Genomic DNA, 26,290 nt, shown 5'->3' with positions numbered 1-26,290 from the left:
TTTGTTTGTGGTCCATTAAGACATAGAAAGGGCATCCCTAAACCTCAGTCTTGAAATGCTTGATCGCTTTGTAGACCATGAGCAACTCCCTGTCAAACGCGGAGTATTTCCATTGTGCATTGGTGAACTTGCGCGAGAAGAACTGCAGAGGCGAAATTTGGCCATCGATTGTCTGGCTAAGGACAGCGCCGATTGCAGTATCGCTCACATCTGTGGTGATGAAAAGCTATGCATTGGGATGAAGATGTGCGATGGTGCAGGCCTCGACAAGAAGATTTTTGAAGGCAGTGAAAGAGTCAGTCATAGCTGGGGTCCATGGAAGGGGGCCGAGATCCAGAAGTGTTGATGCCATCCCCAGAAAGTGCCGGAGCTCTTTGAATGACAAAGGTCTGGGTAGGTTTAGTATTGTTTGTACTTTCTCAGGGGGTGGTGAAATGCCGTCGGCAGAGACTCAAAAACCAAGAAAAGTGACAGCGGGTTGATGTAGCTGCAATTTGTCCTGGTTGGTCTCGATGCCTGTTGCTGCAAGAGTGTTCATAACAGTTTGCACATGTCGAATGTTGTCCTCGACAGAGGAGCTGAGCACAAGAATGTCATCAAGATATGCAAAGCAGGATTTTAGGTCGAATAGCACTTTGTTGAGCTTGGTAGAGCTTGTGAGCCGTTAGTGAGTCCATTGTCCGAGGGCGCAGCCTGTGGCAGCGTGGTCAAGGGGGTAAACGCTTGGCACAAGTGTACTGTTTGCGTTGTCAGTGGTGGTCGCACAGTGGCTCGCAGGAGCCGAAGTGGCATAGTTTGAGGTGCTGTCCGCAAGGGGTAGCAGCTGTCAGTTCGGGAACATGTGGCGCTCATCGCGCATGCGTACTTGTGTCCGGCCGAGTGTGAAACACTGCTGTGTTAGGAGGGTGTGGCCCTGCAGAACTATCAGTACATGTTATGGCACTCTTGATAGCACAGTTGCGAGGGGTAACGGGAGGTAAACACATGGAGGCTTCATTGCTGGGACTGCAAGGAGATTTGTCGCACTTACTGGCCTTGCTGTAGTGTCTGTAATTCCTTTGCTGCATCGGAGAGCTGGAGCTGTGTTTTGTGGAGCTGGAGGGAGAGCTTGATGGTTTCTGGTAATGTCATCGACAGAGACGAGTATGTACGGATGCGTCACGGGGGGTGGGGGGGTGGGGTGGGGGGTGGGTGGGTGGTTTGCTCGATGGAGCAGAGGGGAAGTGATGATGAAACATGGTGTTTCACACTAGGTCCGGTAAAAGTTTGTGGTGTCGCAAGAAGTCAATATCTAGTATAGGTTCGTCAGTTTCACACACTAAAAAAGTCCACTCACGTTTGCAGTTTGTGGAGAGTGAGACGACATGGGAAGTTGAACCCAAGCATTGTAGTTTAGTTGAATTCACAGCTTGCAGTGAAGTATGATGAGGGCAGATGTTCGACGATGCTAAGGACATAGGCAGTAGCGAAACATCGGCACCTGTGTCCACTAGGAAAAGGTATCCCGACAAAATGTCATTATTGTAAAGTTGTCCGCAATTATCCGGTCATTCCTGAAAAGAATGGAGGACTGGGGGGGGGAGGGTGGAGGGGGGGGGTGTCTGTCATGTTGTGCGCAGGAGGCGGCATCCGGACCTACCAGCGACTGGTGTTTGGGAAGTAGCAGGATGGTCTGCAGTTCCATGCTGCCTTACCAAACCGTGTGTGGAGGTAACAGTACGGGTAGTGCAGTTGCATTTCCTGTGGAAAGTTCGTTGCCAGTGGCAGTGGCTGAGGTTTGGTGGCCGCAGCAGGTTTGGTTGCAGGAAGGGGCGTGACCATGGACAGAGCCGGTAACGTCCCAGTTGGTAGTTTACTGCTTCCCGGAGCAAGCAGAATGGTCGGCACAGTATGGCCCCAGCTGCAGGGCGATGAGCCTGAACCTGAGACTTGTCAGGTAGGCAGTGGCTGGCGAAATAGAGCAGTGATGCATCGTGTAGTTTGTCAGCAATTGTCATTCTTTGCTCGACAGGTTCAACAGACCTCTGAGCCAGAGCAAAGCGGATGTCAGGAGATAGTATATCTGACCAGATGGCGAGGAGAGATGTGTCAGAGAATAGATCGGCGCTGACCAGGTTTGTCATTGCCTAGTTGCTCGACATGGAGCACTTGCCAAATTGCTGCCTCAGTTAAGTGTGCAAGCCCACGTAGAACTGTCTTTTGGCTAGAGTGTCCCAGGTAGATGAGTCCGGGGCGTCAAACAGGTCAGCAATCAAGTCCTCCTGGTCGTGCAGGTGGGTGATGAGGCACAGAAACCTGGACTCGCCGAGATTGTAATGGTCGAACACTTCATCCACAATTTTGAACCTGGTTGTAGATCTGTCGGGATTAAACGGCGGCAGCGTTGTAGAATGTTCAGAAGAACAAACAGGTTGAGTTGAGTTCGTCGTGGCACTGCCTGAATCAATCTGTTGTTGCTGTAGTATTCCAGGAGAGTGTGCCTCCAGGGGATATGGCAGTGATGGCTGTTCGGGTGGTAGCGTGAAGGTGACACATTGTGGTTGAGCGCGATCCTTCACACGCAGAAGGCCGACACAGGTGAGATACCTTAATGTGTCAATTGCGGTTGTGGAAGCTCAACATGTTGCGGGTGTGTTCGGATTGATGCGTCATGGAAGACAGACATGGATGAGGCACCGAGATGTGCTGAGAATGGTAGCAGAAGCTTAACTGGAGCCGGCATGGGGGTGAGAGGTGAGAAGAAGTTCAAAGTTTGAGAATACGTGTTAGTCCATGGAAAGTTCGACGTATGACCAGAGCTGGGGCCACCTGTGTTGCAGGGAGGCTGCGGAGGTGCAGGCTGTCCAGAAGCACAGTGTGGGAAATGATGTTGAACATGGGACGGGGTGTGTGAATGTTTACTGTTCATAGTGACTCCACTCAAAACGATGTGCAGATAAGGTGAATGTTATGGCACAAAACACAGGTGTAACAGTGGGACGGAGATGGGGGTCAGGCACAGATAACAAGTAATTGTTCCTGCTGCAGGACGAGGTATCAAAGTAGGAAGGCATGTGCTGATGCTAAAATGAGGCAGGTGCGGGCGAGGTTGGATGCTGAGGAGGTTGACCTGTGGACGAAGCAGTTCCAGCCACATGTCAGGCATCTGCGTGGTACTGCACAGCTTTCAGTGTGGCAAATCATTGTCCTGGCAGTAGTAGGTTGTCCGATGAAGCATTTGCAGAAATCGGCATTGGTCCTGCACTGCACGGAGATCCGTAAGTGGTTACTGCACAGTCGATGAGGGAGGGTACATGTGGCAGGAACAAAGGCGTTTGATAGCTGGAGTCATGCACACTCCTAACCTCACTTATTGTTGCAAGCTCAAAAACGTCCGGCGAAATTGGCGGAATCATCCAGTGAGAGGCATTGTGTTGCAGTCCTGGCAGGTGTACATCACGCTCAACACGATGCATATCGATCACAAAATCCGGCATTAGGCATTGTTCAAATGCTGTGTCGATGTAATACACGTGAAAATAACCGATGCAGAGTTTGCGCACACAGTAAAACAGTGAAAACAGAAGACGTTACAACTCGGGGTCACCAGTGAGGGAGAAGTTCGCGTTGATTACACCAAACAACACCCATTTAACAGTAGTTCATTTATTCACCTAAACACATGCAAGGCTCACAAAGAACTTAACATGGCAGAACAGCCCAAAGCCATGCTCAGAGTCCAAAGACGATGCTCAGAGTCCAAAGACAAATGCATATCGATGCTGGTGTCAACCTCATCAGTGCCACAGTATCAATACTGGCAATTTCAAAAATGGCTCTGAGCACTATGGGACTTAACATCTAAGGTCATCAGTCCTCTAGAACTTAGAATGACTTAAACCTAACTAACCTAACGACATCACACACATCCATGCCCGAGGCAGGATTCGAACCTGCGACCGTAGCGGCAGCGCGGTTCTGGACTGAAGCGCCTAGAACTGCACGGCCACAATGGCTGGCCTGGCAGTTTCACTGGACTATTCATTTAATAAGCCAAAGTTGCAGGATACTGACGTGAATTATTTACGGAAGAATAGAAGAACTGGTATAAGCTGATCACCAGAAAGATCACTTTGGGTTCCAGAGAAACGTTTAACACATGAGGCAATACTGACATAGAAGATAAGTTAAAGAAAGGAATATCTATGTTTATAGCATTGTTGTTGTTGTTGTTGTTGTTGTTGTTGTGGTCTTCAGTCCTGAGACTGGTTTGATGCAGCTCTCCAAGAATTCTTAAAATTAGAGAAATCTTTAGTCAACACTGACTGGAGTACACTCTTTGAAATTGTGAAGGAAGCATGGGTAAAATATAGAGAGCAAAAGGTTATTTACAACTTGCACACAAACCAGACTATATTTATAAGAGTCAAGGCAAATGAACAGGAAGCAGTGAGTGGGAAAGGAGTTAGATGGTGGTGTAGCCTATCTTGCATGTTATTCAATCCATGCACTGAGCAAGCAGTAAAGGAAACCAAGGAGAAATTTCAAAAGGCAAATAAAATTTAGGGAGAGGCAATAAAAACTTTGTTGTTAGTCAGTGACATTGTAATTCTGTCAGAGACAGCAAAACACTTGGAAGAGCAGTTGAACAAAATGGATTGTGTTTTGAAAAGAGGTTACAAGATAAACATTCACAAAAATAAAAAAAAAGTAATGGAATGTAGTTTAATTAAATCACGCAGAGTTGTGGGAATCAAATTGCAAGGCCTATATGGAAAGTAAGGCCGATTAGTCACAAAATGGAAACCACTGTGATAATCAAAAATGTTTTATTTGCAACAGTTAGCTACACCTTCCAGCTACTTGTCTACATAGTCGCTGGTCAGATTTAGACATTTGTCATAGCGTTGTACCAACTTTGCATTACTCTCATCATAAAGCAAGCTGCCTGTGCTTCCTGCCAGTTCTCTATGCTGGCCTGCTGCTCATTGTCTGTGCCAGAACATTGTCTTCTTAGCTATGTTTCATATGAGCAGAGATGAAACTCATGGAGAGTCAATTATGGGCTCTATTATGGGTGATCAAACACTTCCCATTAAAAATGCTGCAGAAGCATCTTCATTGCCCCTTCAGAATGTGGCTGAGAATTGTCAAGCAGAAGGAAAAGTATGACAATTATGTTATGTGGGCTGCATGACATCAGGTGAAATCTCACACCAGGCCCTCGTACTTCGCGGGAGGCATTATTGTTCTAAGCACCTTTATGTGCTCATTGTGTACTCAGAACTGAAAAGCGTGATGTGATGTGATTGGTGGGCATGCTAGAGACACTGCCCAACACATTTACGCAACTCTCCATCAGATTTTCACTGTGGTTTCCATTCCGCACCCCATCAGACCTTACTTTCTGAATAGTCCTCTTAGGAAATAAGACACTAAATGTAATCAATGAGGTATGGTATTTCAGCAGCAAAATAACAGACAATAGCTGAAATAGAGAGGATATAAAACGCTGATTGGGTATATGAAGAAAAGCATTCCTGAATAAACTTCATAGCATTTAATATACATTTATGTCAGGAAGTCATTTCTGAAGGTACTTGTTTATTGTGTAGCCTTTTATAGATGTGAAATATGATGGTAAGCAGTAAAAACAAGGAGAGAATAGAAATTTTCAATATGTGGTGGCACAGAAGAATGCTGAAGATTATATGGTTAGATCAAGCAACTATGAGGGTTCTGAATCAAACCAGGGAAAACAGGAATTTGTGGAACAAATTAAAGGAAGGTTCCAGTTTGTAGGACATCCAGAGCTATTGAGAACTAAAAGGACTCATCAAATTCATAACTGAGGGAAATGTGGGGGAAGGGGGGGTAAAAACTGTAGAGGGAAACTAAGAGACGAATAATAAAGTAAGCACGGTAAAATGGATGTAGGCTGCAGTAGTTGTGCAGAAATCAAGAGGCTTCACAGGATACACTGTGTTGAGAGCAGCATCAAACCAGTATCCAAGGTTCTCGGGTGTCCGGCTGGATCCGATCGTCGGAGTTCCATGATATTTCAGCGAATAACCATTCCACCATCATCAGGTGGTGCTGATGGAATGATCTGTCTGCACTGTGTCTGTGGTACGAGGTGCATTCAAGTTCTAACGCCTCTGATTTTTTTTCTCCGGACTGGAAAGAGAAAGAAACATGTGCATTGTTTTAAAATGAGGCCGCATTCATTGTCAATATGTCCCAGAGATGGCAGCACCATACAGCAGATGGAATTTTACTGCCAGTGGCGAGAATGAGAACTGTTTTAAATACTTAAAAGGCGACGTTTTCCTTACTTGAACAGCGTGCAATCATTCGTTTTCTGAATTTGCATGGTGTGAAACCAATTGAAATTCATCAACAGTTGAAGGAGACATGTGGTGATGGAGTTATGGATGTGTCGAAAGTGTGCTCGTGTTTGCAACAGTTTAATGAAGGCAGAACATCGTGTGACAACAAACCGAAACAGCCTCGGGCTCGCACAAGCCGGTCTGACAACATGATCGAGAAAGTGGAGAGAATTGTTTTGGGGGATCGCTGAATGGCTGTTGAACAGATTGCCTCCAGAGTTGGCATTTCTGTGGGTTCTGTGCACACAATACTGCATGACGACCTGAAAATGCAAAAAGTGTCATCCAGGTGGATGCCACGAATGCTGACGGACGACCACATGGCTGCCCGTTGTGGCATGTTGCCAAGCAATGTTGACGCGCAACGACAGCATGAATGGAACTTTCTTTTCATCAGTTGTGACAATGGATGAGGCGTGGATGCCATTTTTCAATCCAGAAACAAAGCGCCAGTCAACTCAATGGAAGCACACAGATTCACCGCCACAAGAAATTTCGGGTATCCGCCAGTGCTTAAAAAATGATGTTGTCCATGTTCTGGGACAGTGAGGGCGTAATCCTTACCCATTGCGTTCCAAAGGGCACTGCAATAACAGGTCATCCTACGAAAATGTTTTGAAGAAAAAATTGCTTCCTGCACTGCAACAAAAATGTCCGGGAAGGGTTGCGCGTGTGCTGTTTCACCAAGACAATGCACCCGCGCATCGAACTAACGTTACACAACAGTTTATTCGTGATAACAACTTTGAAGTGATTCCTCATGCTCCCTACTCACCTGACCTGGCTCCTAGTGACTTTTGGCTTTTTCCAACAATGAAAGACACTCTCCGTGACCGCACATTCACCAGCCGTGCTGCTATTGCATCAGCAATTTCCAGTGGTCAAAACAGACTCCTAAAGAAGCCTTCGCCGCTGCCATGGAATCATGGCGTCAGCATTGTGAAAAATGTGTACGTCTGCAGGGCAATTACGTCGAGAATTAATGCCAGTTTCATCGATTTCGGGTGGGTAGTTAATTAGAAAAAAAATTGGAGGCCTTAGAACTTGAATGCACCTCGTATTATGTGGTTGGAGGAGTGCCGAGTAGTGGGAGGGGGGAGGGGGAAGGGGGGAGGGGGGGGGGAGGGGAGGCGGTAACTGTAGCCACACCTCCGTCTGCCGTGGCGGAAGGATCTCGCGTCCGCTCGCACCATTGCTCTTTGATGGTGTTTAATAATGGTTTCCAGGCCTTCCTAAGTTGAAACCCAGTGTCCCTGTTGATGAGGTTATCTGTTATGCGAATTTCTATGGCCTCTTTGTAGATACTGTCCCAGTAGGCACTTGTGGCCATCAGGATTTTTATCTCTTCGAATTTCGCTGTGTGTCCGGTTTCAATGCAGTGTTCTGCTAGGGCCGAATGGCTGGGTTGGCATAAGCAGGTGTGACGTTCGTGTTCCTTGCATCAGTCCTCGACCGTGTGAACTGTTTGGCCGATGTAGGATTTGCAACAGCCACACAGGATTTTGTATACACCCAATTTCTTAAGGCCTACGTCATCTTTTGCCGTTCCTAGAACGTCACGAATCTTTGCTGGTGGTCGGAAGACTGTGTCAATCTTGTGTCACTTTAACTGTTTCCCTATTTTTGTTGACACGTTGCCAGCAAATGGCAGAAAGGCCAGAGCTTGCTTCTCTTCTTCAGGTTGTTCTTCATCTTGGTTCTTGCTGCACTTCTGTTGTCAGAAAGCCCTTTGGATTTGGCGGTTGCCATACCCATTCTTGCGAAACACGGTCTCCAGGTGTTTGAGTTAAGTTGGCAAGTTCTGTTCATCACAGATCGAGTGTGCTCTATGTACCAAGGTGTTGAGCATTCCATTAAGCTGCGCCGGTTGATGGCAGCTGGAGGCACGTAGGTACAGGCTTGCGGTACACACTGTGACCCAGTGAGCCATCAGAACTACGTTCCACTAGGACATAAAGAAAGGGTGGTTTCCTATCTTTCTCAGTCTCCATGGTGAACCGAATGTTACTTTGGACTGAATTTAGATGTTGTAGAAAAATCTGTAGCTGTTCCTATCCATGTAGCCAGGTGACAAACGTGTCATCCATGTAGCGAAAGAAGCATACAGGTTTCAGTTCAGCGGCTTCCAGTGCTTCCTCTTTGAAACTCTCCATGAACAGGTTGGCCACCACTGGGGAGAGTGGGCTCCCCATGGCTACTCCGTCGGTCTGCTTGTAGTATTGACCATTGAAGACAAAGTACGTAGATGTTAACATGTGCCTGAACTGTTGTGTCAGTTCAGGCCTAAATTTCTCACTGATTAAGTAGAGAGAATCTTCCAGCGGGACATGTGTGAATAATGAGACAATGTTGAAGCTGATCATGATGTCAGATTCTTGTACTGTCATCTCTGTCAGGAGGCCAATGAAGTCCTTCGAGTTCCGGATATGGTGTGCACATTTCCCCACATAAGGTCTTAGCATGCCCGCCAAGTGCTGCACCAAAAGATACGTCGGTGCCCCTACGTTGCGGACTATGGGTTGCATCCCTTATTTGTGCATTTTGGGAGACCATATATCCTCAGAGCTACTGCCAAATGTTGGCGAAGTCTTTTGATGTCCTTGTCCTCGAGCACGCCATTTTTCAGCAAGGTGGCGGTGCTTTGTCTTATCTTCCTGGTCGGGTCTGTGTTGATTTTCCGATATGCTGGATCATCTAGTAATTGCAGCATCTTCTGTTCATAGTTGCATCTCTCAAGGATGACTGTGGCATTTCCTTTGTCGGCAGGAAGAACAACTATCTCCTTATTGCCTCTGAGGGCTTGTAGTGCTACTCTTTCTGCTCCCGAGATGTTGCTTCGGGCCGGGGTTGCACTTGAAACAATCCGACAAGTTTCCCTTCTGATTTCTTCTGCTTTGTCATCTGGTAAGCCACAGACTGCCTGTTCTACTGAAGAGATTATTTCATTGAACGGCAGAGATGCAGGTGTCAGTGCGAAATTGAGTCCTTTTTCAAGTACAGCTGTAGCTGTGTCATCGAGTGGTTTCCCCATGAGGTTAATCACAGTGTGCCTAGTGGGCACTATCTCATTTTTCGGTTTGCCAGGTAGTCATACACACTTGGTGATCTGCTTCTCTGTGGATTTCCAGTGGGTCCAGTCTGCCTGGGCCCAGGTAACACTGTCCACCCATTCCCAGGAGTGATCTTGGAGTACAGAGGATAATCGTAGGTGAAGATGCAGCAGCTCCTTGGCATTCTTGTCGAGTTGTAGACGGGTGTAGTGAATCATCTCCCTGACCAGGGCCAGACTGGCTCTTCACTTAATGCAATTTGCTATAGGTGTGCATATGTGATGCATCATTTTGGCGAAAGTAGGTATGGTGTTTCCATCCCTACACCTTAGTAAAAAGGTGAGAGAACTCAGCAGACATCCTTTCTGGTTCCGAAGCTTACCCAGTTTCTTCACCAGTTAGTCATATCCTCCCCGTAGAGGTAGGTAATATGTGATCTGAGGCTTTCCCAGCAAACATGCTGTATCCAAGGTTCTCGGATGTCCATCCGGATCCGATCGTCGAATTTCCATGATATTTCGGTGAATAACCATTCCACCATCATCAGGTGGAATCCTACCCTGGGCCAAACAGTTTGCACGGTCGAGGACTGATGCAAGGAACATGAACGTCACACCCACTTACGCCAACCCAGCCATTCGGTCCAAGCAGAAGACTACATTGAAACCTGACACACAGCAAAATTATAAGAGACAAAAATCCTGATGGCCACAAGTGCCTACTGAGACAGTATCTACAAGGAGGCCATAGAAATTTGCGTAACAGATAACTTCATCAACAGAGACACCGGGTTTCAACTTAGGAAGGCCTGGAAACCATTATTAAACACCATCAAAGAGCAACAGCGCGAGCAGATGCGAGATCCTGCCACCGTGGTGGATGGAGATGAACTGCGCCTACCACCAGGTGTGGCGGCAGCTACACCCCCCCACCCCCCACCACACGGCACTCTGCCGGCCGTCCACGCTAGGATACGATTCGGGACCCCGCGAACATAAATACCACGGACACAGCACAGACAGATCATTCCATCAGCACCACCTGATGATGGCGGAACGGTTATTCAGCAAAATACTGTGGAAGTTCAATGATCGGATCCAGCTGGACACCCGAGAACCTTGGATACAGCACATTCACTGGCAAAGCCTCAGATCACATAGCATCAAATCAGTTTCCCGCTTGAAGACCATAAAAACATCACTGACATAGAGTTGTAGTACAATTTTAGAACATATATTGTATTCCAACATTATGAAATACCTTGAAAACAATCTATCAGAAAATATTTCCCATGGATTTAGGAAACATTGTTCTATTGATTCCATATTTCTAGATTTCCTGAAGGGTATTGACACAATGACTTACAAGAGACTTCTAAACAAACTTGGCTGGATTTGCAATTTCCTGTCAGAAATGTCACAGTTATTAGAAGTGGAGTTATTGAGTTAAACAGGAATGATATCTGAATTTCCTCAATGAAGCATGATTGATCCTCTGCTGTTCTTAACCTATTTAAACAATGTAGGAGACAATCTGAGCAGCCTTCTTAGATTGTTTGCAAATTTAGCTTCTAGTAAAATCATTAGAAGATCAAAATGAATTAGATAGAATGATTTGGACAATATATCTGCATGGTGGAAAAATGGCAATTGATCTTGAACAATAAAAAAGTGTGAGATTCTTTACATGAGTAATAAAAAAGTTCTGTTACATTTTGGGTATGCAATATAACACGCATATTTAGAGGTTGTCAGTTTAACTAAATATGTAAAGATTACAATTACAAGCATTTTTAATTGGAATGATCACATAGCAAAAATTGTGGAGAATGGAGACCAAGACTGCATTTAATGGCAGAACACTGAGAAGGTGCAACAAATCTTTTAAAGAGACTGTCTACACAGCTTTGTATGTCCTCATTTGGAATACAGCTGTGCATTATGGGATCCTTACCAAATAGGGTTGATGGAGAACTCAAAAAACTTCAAAGAAGGGCAGCTTATTTTATATGATCATGAAATAGGATAGAAAGTTTCACTGATACAAGGCATCTTTTGTTGTGGCAATATGTTTTCACAAAATTTCAATCACCAACTCTCTCATTCAAATGACAAAATTTTTGTTGACTTATGCCTACATAGGGGGATCAGACCCTTATAAGAAAATAAGAGAAATCAGAGCTGGTGTGCAAAGATTTAGGTATTCATTTTCCCATACAATATTTGACAGTGGAACAGTAGAGATATAGTGCGAAAATGGTTCCATGAATCTTACGCTTAACACCCAAGTGTGAATTTCGGAGTAATCATATAGATAGATATTTTTAACTCAAAAACTATTATTGGGACAAATAAAAATATACCTTCCAGAAATTCATGCAAGACACTGTTTAAACAAATCCTCATACTTCTATGCTTATATACCTTGGTGATCACAACATGCATGAAGAAAATATGGAGAACAGAGACCAACTTGCTCACATAAACCAGGATGTTCACACAACTGCATGCAGAACATTCAATCACAAAAATTATGCAAAATGTACTTTACTACAAATTAGATGACCATATTAAAGCAATACACAATATTATAAGTTTCAAAGTAACTCTTAAAGTATACCTTCTAACCAAGCACTTTAAACTGTATATGAATTTTAATGGTGTAAAGCATTATTTGTGGGTGGCTCTTTGGTTCCTATTGATATTTGTATTTTAAATATGTTGTAAATGTTTCTTGCTTAATTTTTAGCAAAAGTAAAATTACCCCCCCCCCCCCCCCCCCCTCCGCTGCATGTGCAAGGTGTACGCTGTAAGCTCTGAAATGGTAACATTCCAAGTTATACCCAATTAACAAAATGAAATGAGGTGACGAATGTCATGGGATACAATATGCACATATACAGATGGCAGTAGTATTGTGTACACAAGTTATAAAAGAGTACTGCATTGGTGGAGTTCTCACATGTACTCAAATGATTCATGTGCAAAGGTTTCTAATGTGATTATAGAATGATAGTTGGAGAAAGACACTTGGGACATTCTAGTTTGGAAATCATTAGGGAATTCAATATTCCACGACCCACAGTGTCAAGAACATGCTGAGAATACCCAATTTCAGTCATTAACTCCCACCACATGCAACAAAGTGGCTGATGGCCTTCTCTTAACAACAATATGCAGCAGTATTTGCATAGAGTTGTCAGCGCTAACAGACAAGCAACACTGCATGAAACATCCATGGAAATCAATGATGGACTTATGACAAATGTATGCATTATGACAGTGCAGCAAAATTTGGCACCAATGGGCTATTGCAAGAGATGACCAACCCGAGTGTCTTTGTTAACAACTCGGCATTGCCTGTTGTGCCTCTTCTGGGCTTGTGACCATACCAGTTGGATACTAGATGACTGGAAAACCATGGCCCGGTAAGATAGATTCAGCTGATGGTAGGGTTCAAATGTGGCATAGAACCCATGAAATCAATGACCCAAGTTGTCAACAAGGCACTGTGTAAGCTGGTGGTGGCTCCATAATGGTATGGGCTGTGTTTATGTGTCCTCTGGTCCACATCAACCAATTGTTGACTGGAAATGGTTATGTTTGGCTACCTGTAGACCATTTTCAGCCATTGATGGACTTCATGTTACCAAACAATGGTGGAATCTTTATGGATGGCAATGTGCTGTGTCACTGGGCCACAAATGTATGCAATTGGTTTGAAGAAAAATCTGGATAATTTGAGTGAATGATCTGGCAACTCAGGTTGTTCAACATGGATCCCATTGAACATTTATGGGACATAATCAAGAGGTCAGTTCATGCACAAAATTCTGCTCCGGCAACACTTTCGCAATTACAGACAGCAACAGAGCCAACATGGCTCAATATTTCTGCTGGGGACTTCTAACAACTTATTGAAATTAGGAGGTATATCCTATGACTTTTGTTACCTCTGTGTGTACTCTTATTATTATAATAATTGTTAAGATAATATACTGTATAATAGTTAATAGCATTTGGAAGACTGTTTGATTTTCACTATTCACTATTGTAAAAAGGTACTCATAAAGTTATCAGGAAACTTGTATTCATCATATCATATCACTTGACCTGTCCTATGCTTCACTGTACCTATGTACATAAAAAGATGAGAGAGTCCAGCAAAGTGTTATATTATGCAGTACTATGTTATGACTGGTTGAATGTTTTCTTTTCATTGCTTTTACAGTCTTTTCCTCATTGCTTCCCTCCTAGAGATCTGAATGGTAGACTAAACTTGAATTTTTTTGTGCTAATAGAGAGATCACTATGACACTTTTTCAATTCAGGCAACATTTCCTGTGTATAAACATTGTGTATCTTTCATAGGTGGTTTCCATGGCCTTCTGCATCCTCATGCTGTAGATCATTGCTGATATTTCCATCATTATGGATGGTTTCCTACCCCAGTTTTCTGCTTCTGAATGGAAGAGGGTGCTGTGAACCTCTATTCATTCACCTATCCTCTCTGACAAAGCCACTGGCAGACTTAGGATTATTACTTATACTAACAGTATTTGACATCTGTTTCTGGTTATTTTTACTCTAAATCTAAGTAGCAACACCATCGACAGACTATGGAGATCTTAGGAGCTATACTGTACCAATATATACTCTTATTGTTGATTCCATTTTCTACCAATTTCAAGGAAGTAATATTCTATAATAGTGTCCCACACTGGTAGTAATAATGTACAGGGTACAATTATTGACTATATGAAATAAAACCATCATAACTTCTTAACGGTTTGCATTAGGATGGTCAAACAGCTCAGCTGGCTGTGGGGTAAGATGGGAATTAGTATGTGGGTATGGTTTGGTTTGGTGACATAGCCCACTTTCATTTGGATGGGTTCATCAGTAAGTACAATTGTCACATTTGGGCTCCTAATGAATCCACATTTCACGACTGAAAAGTCTTTTCATTCTCAACAGGTGACTGTGTGGTGTGCAGTGTCCAGTCATGGAATAATTGGTGCGATATTCCTTGATGGCGCAATGACTACCAAACGGTACATGATGGTTTTGGAAGATGATTTCATCCATATTGTCCAAAGCGGCCCTGATTTCGACAAGATGTGGTCCTTGCAAGATGGAGCTCAACCCCATCGAAGCAGGAGAGTGTTTGATGTCCTGAAGGAGCACTGTGGCGACTGCATTCTGGCTCTGGGGTACCCAGAGACCACTGGCATTGGCCTCGATTGGCCGCCATATTCTCCGGATCTGAACATATGCCCGGATCTGAACATATGCAACTCCTTTTTGTGAAGCTATATGAAAGACAAGGTGTACAGCAATAACCCCAAAACCATTTCTGAGCTGAAAACAGTCACTCAGTATGTCATTGACAGCAACAATGTTCTGACACTTCAGTGTTTTGCTATTCATCTGCACCACATCATAGCCAATGATGGCAGGCATATCAAACATGTCATAATCTAAATTTAAGTATTTGTAGTGACACTTACATGTTGAATAAAATGTGTGCACACCATACTTTGTAACTACTTTCTTTTCGTATAGTTCAATAATTGTCTCCCTGTAAGTACTTAGAAAATCCAAATTTGAACTCCTGAAAGATTAATCAACTGAAACACCATTTACCCTTTTGCTCATCAGATTTTACAAACATTGCATTACTTTGGGAAGCCAGGTGATATTCTTGTGATGTACCCATGGAATTTGAGATTTTGTTAGAAAAACTGAGATTTTGAGGACCTGGCTAACAAGTAGTTTATGCCTTACTTAACAAACAAAAAAAAAAAAAAAAAAAAACACTTGGAGTTGTGCTATCCTTTCAATGAATATTGTTAGAACTTAAATAACCAAATAGGGGCACAGTGGAACAGAAGAAATCACAAATAATATCTTTAAAAGAATTATTCAGTGATTTGCTTTTCTCAAAATTTCACAGAAATACTTGATTGTGCAGATCTAAGGATACCACACTAATGATGAATCTAGCATCTTTCAAAATGTTGTCAACTAAAACAGAATACTGGAAGTTTTAGCATATACATAGTGCCAAGAATTTAAACTGAATAATGTCCACATTACAAAACTGCTTAAATTACTCCATCCAGCCATTTTTATACTTTGTGCCCTCATAACTCTCATATACACACCCTCAGGTAACCTGGAATATTTGAATTATTTTCATTCACTATAGTGAAACAGAATTTTAATTTAACTCATCGCTATGGGAATTTGTATTACACAAAAGTGTGCAGTGAGAATATTATGCCATGCTCAAGCATGATCATCTTAAAGACAACTATTAAATGAGATAAGTATTTTATCTACCATATCACAGTGCATATTTTCTCTAATGAAATTTGATATAAATTACCTATTACAGTTGAGAAGGTATAACAACTTCCATAATCACAACATTAGAAGCAAAATGACCTTTGTTATTCTTAATTAAAGTTGACCTTAGGTGAGAAAAAGATTAACAATAGAGCTACCATAATATTTGATCAGTTAAGCAATGATATCAAATGTATGTCAGTCAGCAAAGATAAATTTGAAAGTAAACTGAAAAAGTCGTATTTGGGCAACTCCTATTCCACAGAAGAATATTTACGTAGAAACTTATAGCTTATTTAGTGCAAAAGTATTTCATACTTACTTTTGCCATCAACTACATATTCTTTTCTGTTATGTGAGCTCATCTGAAAATATCAGCTATATTTTAATACAAACTAATTTATAACCTTCACATCTCTGTCTATATATGGGATGTAATGACTCTGCTTCTCAGTTTTTAATCCTTAATAGTGAGTCATCAAAAGCATGGGTTTTAATATGCACTGATGTGGATTCAGGTCCACACAAATTTTAATGTAGAATATATTAACATCTTACATATATGTAGAAAGTATGTTATCTTAAGATGGGAAGGCCACTATCTACATTTGTGTTCTGTGCTCAGTGATCATATCCAACTACGACAATCTTCTCCTTATCTCAGATAGGTGTTCTGAGTAAAATACTTTTCTGTGGTATGTATGAAATTAAATCATTCTTAAAATGTGTACTCTTTTTACCAAAACAGGCAGGAACTTAAATCTATCTTTCAACTTACTCTGCTGCTGCAATTAAACTAGTTTTGACTGATAACAGATGACAATTTTCCTCTAACAAACAGAAACTAGCTGATAAACACAGCCTTTAAAGCACACCTCTTGATTAATAAAACTTGAGATAATTATACTTAAAGCAATGTAGAAACAATTATTTTATTATTGAGTATAAAATATCGATGATAAATAAAAATATCAAGACTTAGTTGACTTGGAAAAAGTGTTCTTACTTCATTCATTAAAAAATCAAAAAGTTATACACTATATACTTTGTAAGTACATATTCATTGTAAAGCAAATATGGCAAATAAGGAATATAGCTGAATTTTGGTTCCACTTACACGTGCAAAATCAGTGGGAACACCATGTCCTCATATTCCCTTAGTCCTGGTGGTAGATGAAGCTTTACATGTGCGTGGAACCCACCAGGAACTTGTACTTTGAATGTCTTCACCTATGTAGAAATATAGTTGTTTTATACTAAATTATGGAGATTGGAGTTATGCATTATATATTAATCTGGCTCCATTATTTCAAAAGACAAACAGAACTGGGAAGCAAATTTGAACCTGTGCCATTATGTCCTCTTTTCTTTGTTTATTGGGTTTATAGAAAGATGATTGGATAAAATATTATGCAAATCAAGATAAATAACAATTCTGAAAATTGAATATTCTTTTCAGTAGCTACTATATTTACTTCTTTCTTGCAGCATGTCTGATTTCAGAATATATAATTTCATTTCAGTGCATACCATCATAAACTTGCCGAAGCAAATAATGCACCATATTGTGTTGAATATAAGCCACACCTTTTCCCCCAAAATTTAGCTAATATATATATGAAAGAGGGAAGGAGAGGGAAAGACGAAAGGATGTGGGTTTTAAGGGAGAGGGTAAGGAGTCATTCCAATCACGGGAGCGGAAAGACTTCCCTTAGGGGGAAAAAAGGACTGGTGTACACTCGCACACACACACATATCCATCCGCACATACACAGACACAAGCAGACATGCTTTGATGTCTGCTTGTGTCTGTGTACGTGCGGATGGATATGTGTGTGTGTGCGAGTGTACACCTGTCCTTTTTTCCCCCTAAGGGAAGTCTTGCTTTGATGTCTGCTTGTGTCTGTGTATGTGCGGATGGATATGTGTGTGTGTGCAAGTGTACACCTGTCCTTTTTTCCCCCTAAGGGAAGTCTTTCTGCTCCCGGGATTGGAATGACTCCTTACCCTCTCCCTTAAAACCCACATCCTTTCGTCTTTCCCTCTCCTTCCCTCTTTCCTGAAGAAGCAACCATCGGTTGCGAAAGCTAGTAATTCTGTGTGTGTGTTTTTGTGTTTTGTTCATTGTGCCTGTCTGCCGGCGCTTTCCCACTTGGTAAGTCTTGGAATCTTTGTTTTTAATATATTTTTCCCATGTGGAAGTTTCTTTCTATTTTTATATATTAAAAACAAAGATTCCAAGACTTACCAAGCAGGAAAGCGCCGGTAGACAGGCACAATAAAATATCACACAAACACACACAAAATTTCTAGCTTTCGCAACCAGAGGTTGCTTCCTCAGGAAAGAGGGAAGGAGAGGGAAGGACGAAAGGATGTGGGTTTTAAGGGAGAGGGTAAGGAGTCATTCCAATCCCGGGAGTGGAAAGACTTACCTTAGGGGGGAAAAAGGATAGGTATATACTCGCACACACACATGCATATCCATCCATACATACACAGACACAAGCAGACATATCATATGTCTGTCTTTGCAGACAGTATCTATGCACACCAAATTATCATTGTATGACACACAATTGATAAACATTGAAATGCATGAAAAATAGCTGTTTTACACATGGGACTTTGATTATTTAAAGAATTGGGGTGCGAGTGGGGGATTACCAATTTTTTACCAAATACATAATATCTTGTCTTGTTTTTAAATGTTGTAATCAAAGAAATATTACTGCTCAAACACTCAAAAATGTTGCTGCCTAATCATTCAAATTTTAGAATGCAAACCTTTCAAATGTCCAGTGTTACTATCCTATAGCCCTGATTTTTCTGTATACTTTTACATGTTGTTGTTGTTGTTGTTGTTGTTGTGGTCTTCAGTCCAGAGACTGGTTTGATGCAGCTCTCCATGCTACTCTATCCTGTGCAAGCTTCTTCATCTCCCAGTACCTACTGCAACCTACATCCTTCTGAATCTGTTTAGTGTATTCATCTCTTGGTCTCCCTCTACAATTTTTACCCTCCCCGTTGCTCTCCAATACTAAATTCATGATCCCTTGATGCCTCAGATTATGTCGTACCAACTGATCCCTTCTTCTAGTCAAGTTGTGCCACAAATTTTTCTTCTCCCCAATGCTATTCAATACCTCCTCATTAGTTATGTGATCTACCCATCTAACCTTCAGCATTCTTCTGTAGCATTACATTTAGAAAGCTTCTATTCTCTTCTTGTCTAAACTATTTATCGTACACGTTTCACTTCCATACATGGCTACACTCCATACACATACTGTCAGAAACAACTTCCTGACACTTAAATCTATACTCGATGTTAACAAATATCTCTTCTTCAGAAATGCTTTCCTTGCCATTGCCACTCTACATTTTATATCCTCTCTACTTCGACGAACACCAGTTCTTTTGCTCCCCAAATAGCAAAACTCATTTACTACTTTAAATGTCTCATTTCCTAATCTAATTCCCGCGGCATCACCCGATTTAATTCTACTACATTCCATTATCCTCGTTTTGCTTTTGTTGATGTTCATCTTATATCCTCCTTTCAAGACACTTTTCTTTGCTGTCTCTGACAGAATTACTATGTCATCGGCGAACCTCAAAGTTTTTATTTCTTCTCCATGGATTTTGAATCCTACTCCAAATTTTTCTTTTGTTCCCTTTACCACTTGCTCAATATACAGATTGAATAACATCGGGGATAGGCTACAACCCTGCCTCACTCCCTTCCCAACCACTGCTTCCCTTTCATACTCCTCAACTCTTATAACTACCATATGCCTTCTGTACAAATTGCAAATAGCCTTTTGCTCCCTGTATTTTACCCCTGCCACCTTCAGAATGTATAAGAGTGTATTCCAATCAACGTTGTCAAAAGTTTTCTCTAAGTCTACAAATGCTAGAAATGTTGGTTTGCCTTTCCTTATTCTAGTTTCTAAGATATGTCGTAGAGTCAGTATTGCCTCACATGTTCCAACAATTCTACGGAATCCAAACTGATCTTTTCCGAGGTCAGCTTCTAGCGGATTTTCCATTCGTCTGTAAAGAATTTGTGTTAGCATTTTGCAGCTGTGGCTTATTAAACTGTTAGCTACTGAAATATATCAAATGTAAAATTTTGGATTCCAGAATTTTCCTGGGGCATTATTAGAAAATGTGGAACAAAACTGTGCACCAAAAATTTGCCCTTAAAATTGAACATCATATTAATTCTATTTTAAGAACATAAAATCAATAGTTATATATTTACATCTACACACGTATCCTGCAAACCATTGCAAAGTGCATGCCAGAGGTTTCTTCACATGGTACCACACATTAGGCATTCTTCCCATTCCAATCATATATCGGGTGCATGTTGTAATTCATGAGCCCTATGGGTGTGACACATAGGGGTTGGAAGACTACCTCTAGATTCTTCACTTAACACAGATTCTTGAAATTTTGCAGTATAATTTGTATCTATCCTCAGAATCTGCCAGTTAAAGTTTTTCATCATTTCCATTAGCTGATATAACTTCATTACCAGAAATCTAGAAGTACTGCTTACAATTCTTGTCTTCTATGTTGTTACTAAATAAGCAATTGTTCCATATGTTAATATGTCATAAAAATTTCCTTATGTCATTCTTTAAGTTGGCACAGTGGACAGTGCCACCACCAGTCAGCACTAAGCCACAGTTGTGTACAATCAATTGTGTCAAGTTCCTTCCATTTGGTCCCAAATATAATTGTAAATTGCCACTCACACACATATAGGTATGTGTACTCTACAGCTCTGATGCTGATAACCTTGTCGTTGAACGCCATCCTGATTTAGTTTTTTTGAGATTTCCCTAAATTGCTTCAGGTGAATGCTAGGGTGGTTCCTTTGAAAAAGAAAGCCTGATTTCCTGTCCCATGCTTTTATAATCCAGGCTGGTACTCCCTCTCTAATGACCTCACTGTTGACAGAAGGTTAACACCAATCTTCCTTCAGTGCCTCAACTACTTAGTGAGTTGTTACCTTTAGTCTTTGAAACTATTTATACTCATGCAGTTAGGTTTGACTCTTTGAAGATTTTGTGGATTTCTCCCTATTTTGTAGTAACAATGAATATTCTTATCTGGAAGCTGTTCATCATTAGCCCTTGAGCTGGTGCACCATTTTTCATAACACGAGAGGGCCTGCGGTGCACTTTGTAGGAAGGTGTAGAATAGCTGTCTCTGTGTTACCAAGCTAAACATGCATGATCAAAATCACAGTTTAATTTTAGTTTATATAAACAATGAGAAAATAAACCTACATAATATGAGCTAAACCACTGTTTGATTAAATAATAATGAGATAAATTTTCACTATAACACTCTGTTGCCAAGGGTAGGTGTTACAGTGACAGTAATGACCCACTTAAAGCATTAAGCAGTGCAGTTGCATTAGATCCCAGCCAGCTACTTATTTGATCACCAATTATCTCATAGACAACTGCCTCAATGTGGGATAACATTGCTAGTTTGTAATAGGGGTAATTTATTTTGCACAAATGACAAATTTTTTCTCATCTGGCTCACTTTGTATTTTAAATTACTGCCGCTCACTTGGACATATGACAACACAATTTGTTGCTGTTTTAATGAAGCAATAACAAAGGAATAGGCATGGGTTTGCAGTTGTGAAACAATAATGGAACCACACAAAATCATTTTATTTTTGGTTGGCGCACTTAATACATAGGCATACCAGCTCAGGGGTTAAAGTACTTAGTGCCGGTAAATGTTCTTTAATTGTGTTTTGAATTGGTTGAGATTCCCAATTTCTTGTTCAGATGGAAGCTTGTAAAATACAGTTGTACCAGAGTACATAACATCATTCTGAACCCTACACGAAGAGGTAAAGTCTACATAAAAATTATGTTTTTTTCGTGTATTGTGGTTGTGCGAATCACAGCTCACCTGATACTAATTTTTAGTATCATCAACAAAAGATAAAGGTACAGGGAACGGAGTGTAAGAATTCCAAAATCCTTAAAATACCTCTCTGAGATGTAGTCATATGCTTTACACAGTACTCTTACTGCTCACTTATGCTAAGTAAATATCATATTTACCATGTGCACATTGCTCCAGAAGAAATTCAATAAAACAGAGATTGAAAGTGTGCAAAATAAGCCAATACTTTTATCTTTATGACTGCGTAATGAGAGAAGCTTCTTAGAGCAACATGTGCTGAGCTGAGCATCTATATTAGTTTGTCCACATCTTGACTCCATTTTATCTTGTTGTTCATTGGATTCCAAGGAATTGTACACTGCGTTTCATATAGTGAATGGTCACTAATGCCTACTTCTGTTGCTAGCAGGTCTTTTTTTCTTATTTCAAATCTCATGCTATGAGTCTTTCTGTAGTTAAATTGTTTGCTGTAACCAGTTGTAGTCCTTCTTCATGTTTTCATGGTGTAAAGACTGTTCCATAAAATTTCGGGCATCCAGCCACATAAATTCAATGTATTCTTCTAATATTTTGGCTGAATACTGTCTGCCATCTTCAGAGTGAGCTGAGGTGACTAATGCTCCAGCATTTGGTTCATCCTTTTTCACCCTAGGATTGAACCATTGCATATGGGGCCAAAGATACACATGACATGATTCCACACACTGATATCAATGTGTCACAGAGTGCTGCACCATCACAACTCATTGTGATTTAATTATAGAAATTGCCGGATTCCATGATTTGTCATAGCTGAAGCCACTATTTCTATTAATTAAATTCATCACCAACCCAATTTCAATTCCTTCTTTCACTACTGAGTCCCAGAAAGATGAAGTTGAGGCTAAAATTGTGACATTATCATATACCATTGAGTGTCCAGTATCAAACAGTGGTCTGCCACCACAGATTTATTAAGTTGTAAGAGACGGGTGTACCTGCAGTGCTCTGTGTATCTCTTCAGTACTGTACATGTTGTCTGTCCGATGTATGAGTGGCTGCACTCACAGGGGATGAGTAAACACAAAGTGAAAGTGATTTTTCACCCTCCACCAAAGACTACACCACTCCTGGGCTTTGTTAAAGATGATTTGGTGATTTGGAAGCCTGGGGTTTGTAAGATTCTCCATGAGTGCGGCCATTCATACATTGGAAAGACAACACAACATGATAATGTCGAAATCTTTCTGGGACACAGTAGTGAAAGAACCAATTGAAATTCAGTTGGCGATGAATTTAATTAATAGAGATAGCAGCTTCAGCTTGGACAAATCATAGAATCTGGCAATTTCTATAATTAAATCATAAAGAGTTGTGATGGTGCAGCACTCTGTGACACATCGATAACACCATGTGGCATGACAGTGCAGTGATAGATTTAATTTCCATGCATATTTTACACCTCTTTGCTGCCTACCAATGTCGCTGGCACTTTGTGTATCTATGGCCGCATACGAAGTGGTTCGATCCTCGGGTGAAAAAAGACAGAGCAAGTGTTGGAGTGTTAGTCACCTTGGCTCACTCCAAAGATGGCTGGATGGTGTTCAGCCAAAATATTAGAAGGAGAAACTGAATTTATGTGGCTGCATGCCTGAAAATTTATGGAACAGTTGTAGTCCTGTTTAACTATCATATAAACTGAGTCTAATAAGTTTGAGGCTGCACCCTTGGTTGGTTTGCTTGTGTCAACAGCAATATCCTGTAAAGTCATTGGAAGATCATCTATGTAGATTAAGAACAAGAGTGGATGCAGTGATGATTCTTGTGGGAAAGGTGTTGGCAAGGTCACAAGAACAATTATTTTTTGGCCGAATAGCACTTCAACCATGAGGTTGTTTATGGCTTTCTCTATAGAGAATCCTTTATGAAAGCTAAACTGAGAAGCAGCAAAAAAACTTCTGGTCAGAAAAATGACCACTTCCTTAAAAACTTTAAAAAATTGGAATGAGTGAAACATGTGATTTATTAGACGCATTTTGCTCTGTCAATGCCACCATTGTAACAGGTGAGTGTTTCTGGGTGTATGCAGGTACAAGTGAATGGTTGACAATCCTACTTTTTATACATTGTTTCCACCCTGAAATGCCTGTTTGCATAAAATCAATCTGAAAGTTCATTAGTTAGGCAATGGTAGAACAGACAAAATATTACAGAACTGATTTACAAAGTCATAATGAACTGTACATGTGTACGAAGAATAATCTGGTCTGACAACTTATTTTGTCTAAAAGCTAAATGCTAAGTTTCCTAGTACCAGGTCTCAGTGAAAGTATAGATTTGAGATAGATAAACAGTAATATCTCACTGCCTCAATGTTCACACTCTACACAGGGTGAGTCAAAAAGGACTTTACAACTTTGGAATGATATAGAAATTTATTGAGATAACATACAGAGTTGGTTGATATGTCATTTTGTAGCAAACAAGCTCAAGTTTCACATAAAAGTGTTCCACATAAAAACGTGAAGTGTCATTTTGAGTCAATGTGAGCAGCATTTGTTATGTGGCAAACAACTCACCAGTAATCAATTTCTTCCCATACTCATTGCAACAAATCAGGCATTACTTATTCAACAGCAGTGTAAATTCAGTTTTTCATTGTGTGGTAAGGGAGGAACATACACACAGTCTTTAAGGAACTCCCAAGAAAGAGGAGTGAGGTAGCCATGTGATTGGCCCTCCATGGCTAATCCACTGATTTGGGAAGCAACTATTGAGGAAACTTTGAACTTCTCTGAGGAAATGAGGTGGTGCACCATCCTGCACAGTCCCATTGCGGTCATCTTCATCAATCTGGGGAATTAAAAAGTTTTCAAGTAAATCCAGATGCACAATACTAGTGAACGTAGCCATTTTAACTGTGCACTACACTGGCACTCCTGGTCGAGGAATGAGGTATTCTTGCACTACATGAATCAAACTTTAGGCTGTTTCCTCTAAAATGATGTCTAGCAATTCTGTAAGTTATCTTCAAATTTTTAAAGTCCTTCTTGACTCACCCTATGTATTGGGGATATTAATCTTATATCACTTTTTTGGTACTTCTTTCACAAGTACTGAAAATTATATTTGAAAACATGCCATGTGTAAGAAAAAAACTAAATTTAATCTGACAGATATACAGGATCTTGTAAGATTGGTTTCAGTCTTAAATAACCAACTTAGAATCTTTGTCTCTTGATGTTTCACACTGTCATTATTTTATCTACCTTTTGTAGTAAGAGTAATTTTCTTATATCTCTAAGAATCATTCAAAGCTTTCATCTTTCACTCTTTCACTTTCACTGTTGAATAGTGTATACACATACTTGCGGTACTGCTATTCTCTGCAGTCTGTCTCTGAGGTACTTGAGGTCATCCAACATAGCAATTCTTGCATTTGATGTAGTTTCCACTAGAGCATGAAATGGTGGTCCTGGTCCCAAGCATTCCAGTACATAATAATGTGGAGAAATCCCTGGACTGAAATGGGGCCATGCATATAAGCATTCTTGCTCCATATCTGTTGTCTCATTCCTGAAATATTGTACATGGCAATAGATAATTTTGTTAGCAATGGTTAAATAAAAAATACATATCTCAGTTGTATCTAATCTACATTCTTACAATCTATTTCCTGTCAAACATAGATGTAACTGAAACAGATTTCTGAAAGCAGCCCAATATTCTGGCACTAAAATGATTAACAGGGAGGCAACAGCTCAAAATTGAGTTAAAGAGACACGTTACTAACATCTCCTACCATATGCAACTAAATTTCTGGAATTAGTGGTTACCGCAGCCTGTTAGTACTCCTGCAGCAGTATGCAATGGGGTGTCCAAAAATTCTCAGAATGGCACTGCCTGGAGCAGAGCATATGTAATACACATTTTTCTCTCTAGGGACGTGTTTTGTAAGTCCTTATGAGTTCAGTATTGCCTCTGATATTATCTGGGATGTTTTTGTCAGCCCATATAACTTGTTTGGAGCAGCTGTTTTACTCTCTCCTTGTTTTTATGAAGGTGAATGTAACTGGAAAATGCACAGCTGTGGAATTTTGATCCCTGCTTCAAAATAATTCCGTAGAAGCTAGGGGAAAAACTTAAGCATACCAGTAGTTTTCTGGTTTCAAAAATGGTAACAAATTGATGGACAACAAACCTCATTCTGCATCTGAAACTGGCCAAACACAGAGAAAATTTGTCAACTTGTGCTCAAAGACCAACAACAGACCATGAACACACATCAGAGTTAAATTAGATTGTCTTGCAGTTCATTTTGGAAAATTTCAATACACGTTTTGGGACCGAGGAGAGCCACTGCCATATTTGTTCCTCACATTCTGACTCAGCAGCAAAAAGAGCGCTGAGTGGGAGCATGTTGTGATTTGGAAGAACAGCTCCAGACTGATCCAGAATTTTTTCCATGGTAGTCACTAGTGAGTAGTGCTGGTACTATGGTTATGACTCTAAAACCAAATAATGATCAAGCCACTGTAATTGGCATTGCCCAAGAAAAGCTTGCCAAGGGAAGTCTAATATCATGATGATCCTCATTTGT

At 40.9% G+C, this 26,290-nt stretch overlaps 1 protein-coding gene across 3 annotated transcripts in view; it reads right to left on the bottom strand.

Annotated features, from left to right (window-relative positions):
* The window catches only part of LOC126278505 (inactive dipeptidyl peptidase 10-like), a 517,605-nt gene that overhangs the window by 30,443 nt on the left and 460,872 nt on the right, over window positions 1–26,290 (bottom strand). For all 3 annotated transcript variants that reach the window (XM_049978663.1, XM_049978662.1, XM_049978664.1), the window contains exons 12-13: window positions 25,059–25,266; window positions 16,886–16,998 (exon numbers count right to left, since the gene is read on the bottom strand). In XM_049978663.1, the coding sequence (XP_049834620.1) occupies window positions 16,886–16,998; window positions 25,059–25,266 (321 nt within the window). The remainder of the gene's footprint in view (window positions 1–16,885; window positions 16,999–25,058; window positions 25,267–26,290) is intronic.

Source organism: Schistocerca gregaria, chromosome 6, assembly GCF_023897955.1.
Source record: "Schistocerca gregaria isolate iqSchGreg1 chromosome 6, iqSchGreg1.2, whole genome shotgun sequence".
Lineage (NCBI taxonomy): Eukaryota > Metazoa > Arthropoda > Insecta > Orthoptera > Acrididae > Schistocerca > Schistocerca gregaria.
This window is presented reverse-complemented; position numbering and strand designations above follow the sequence as displayed.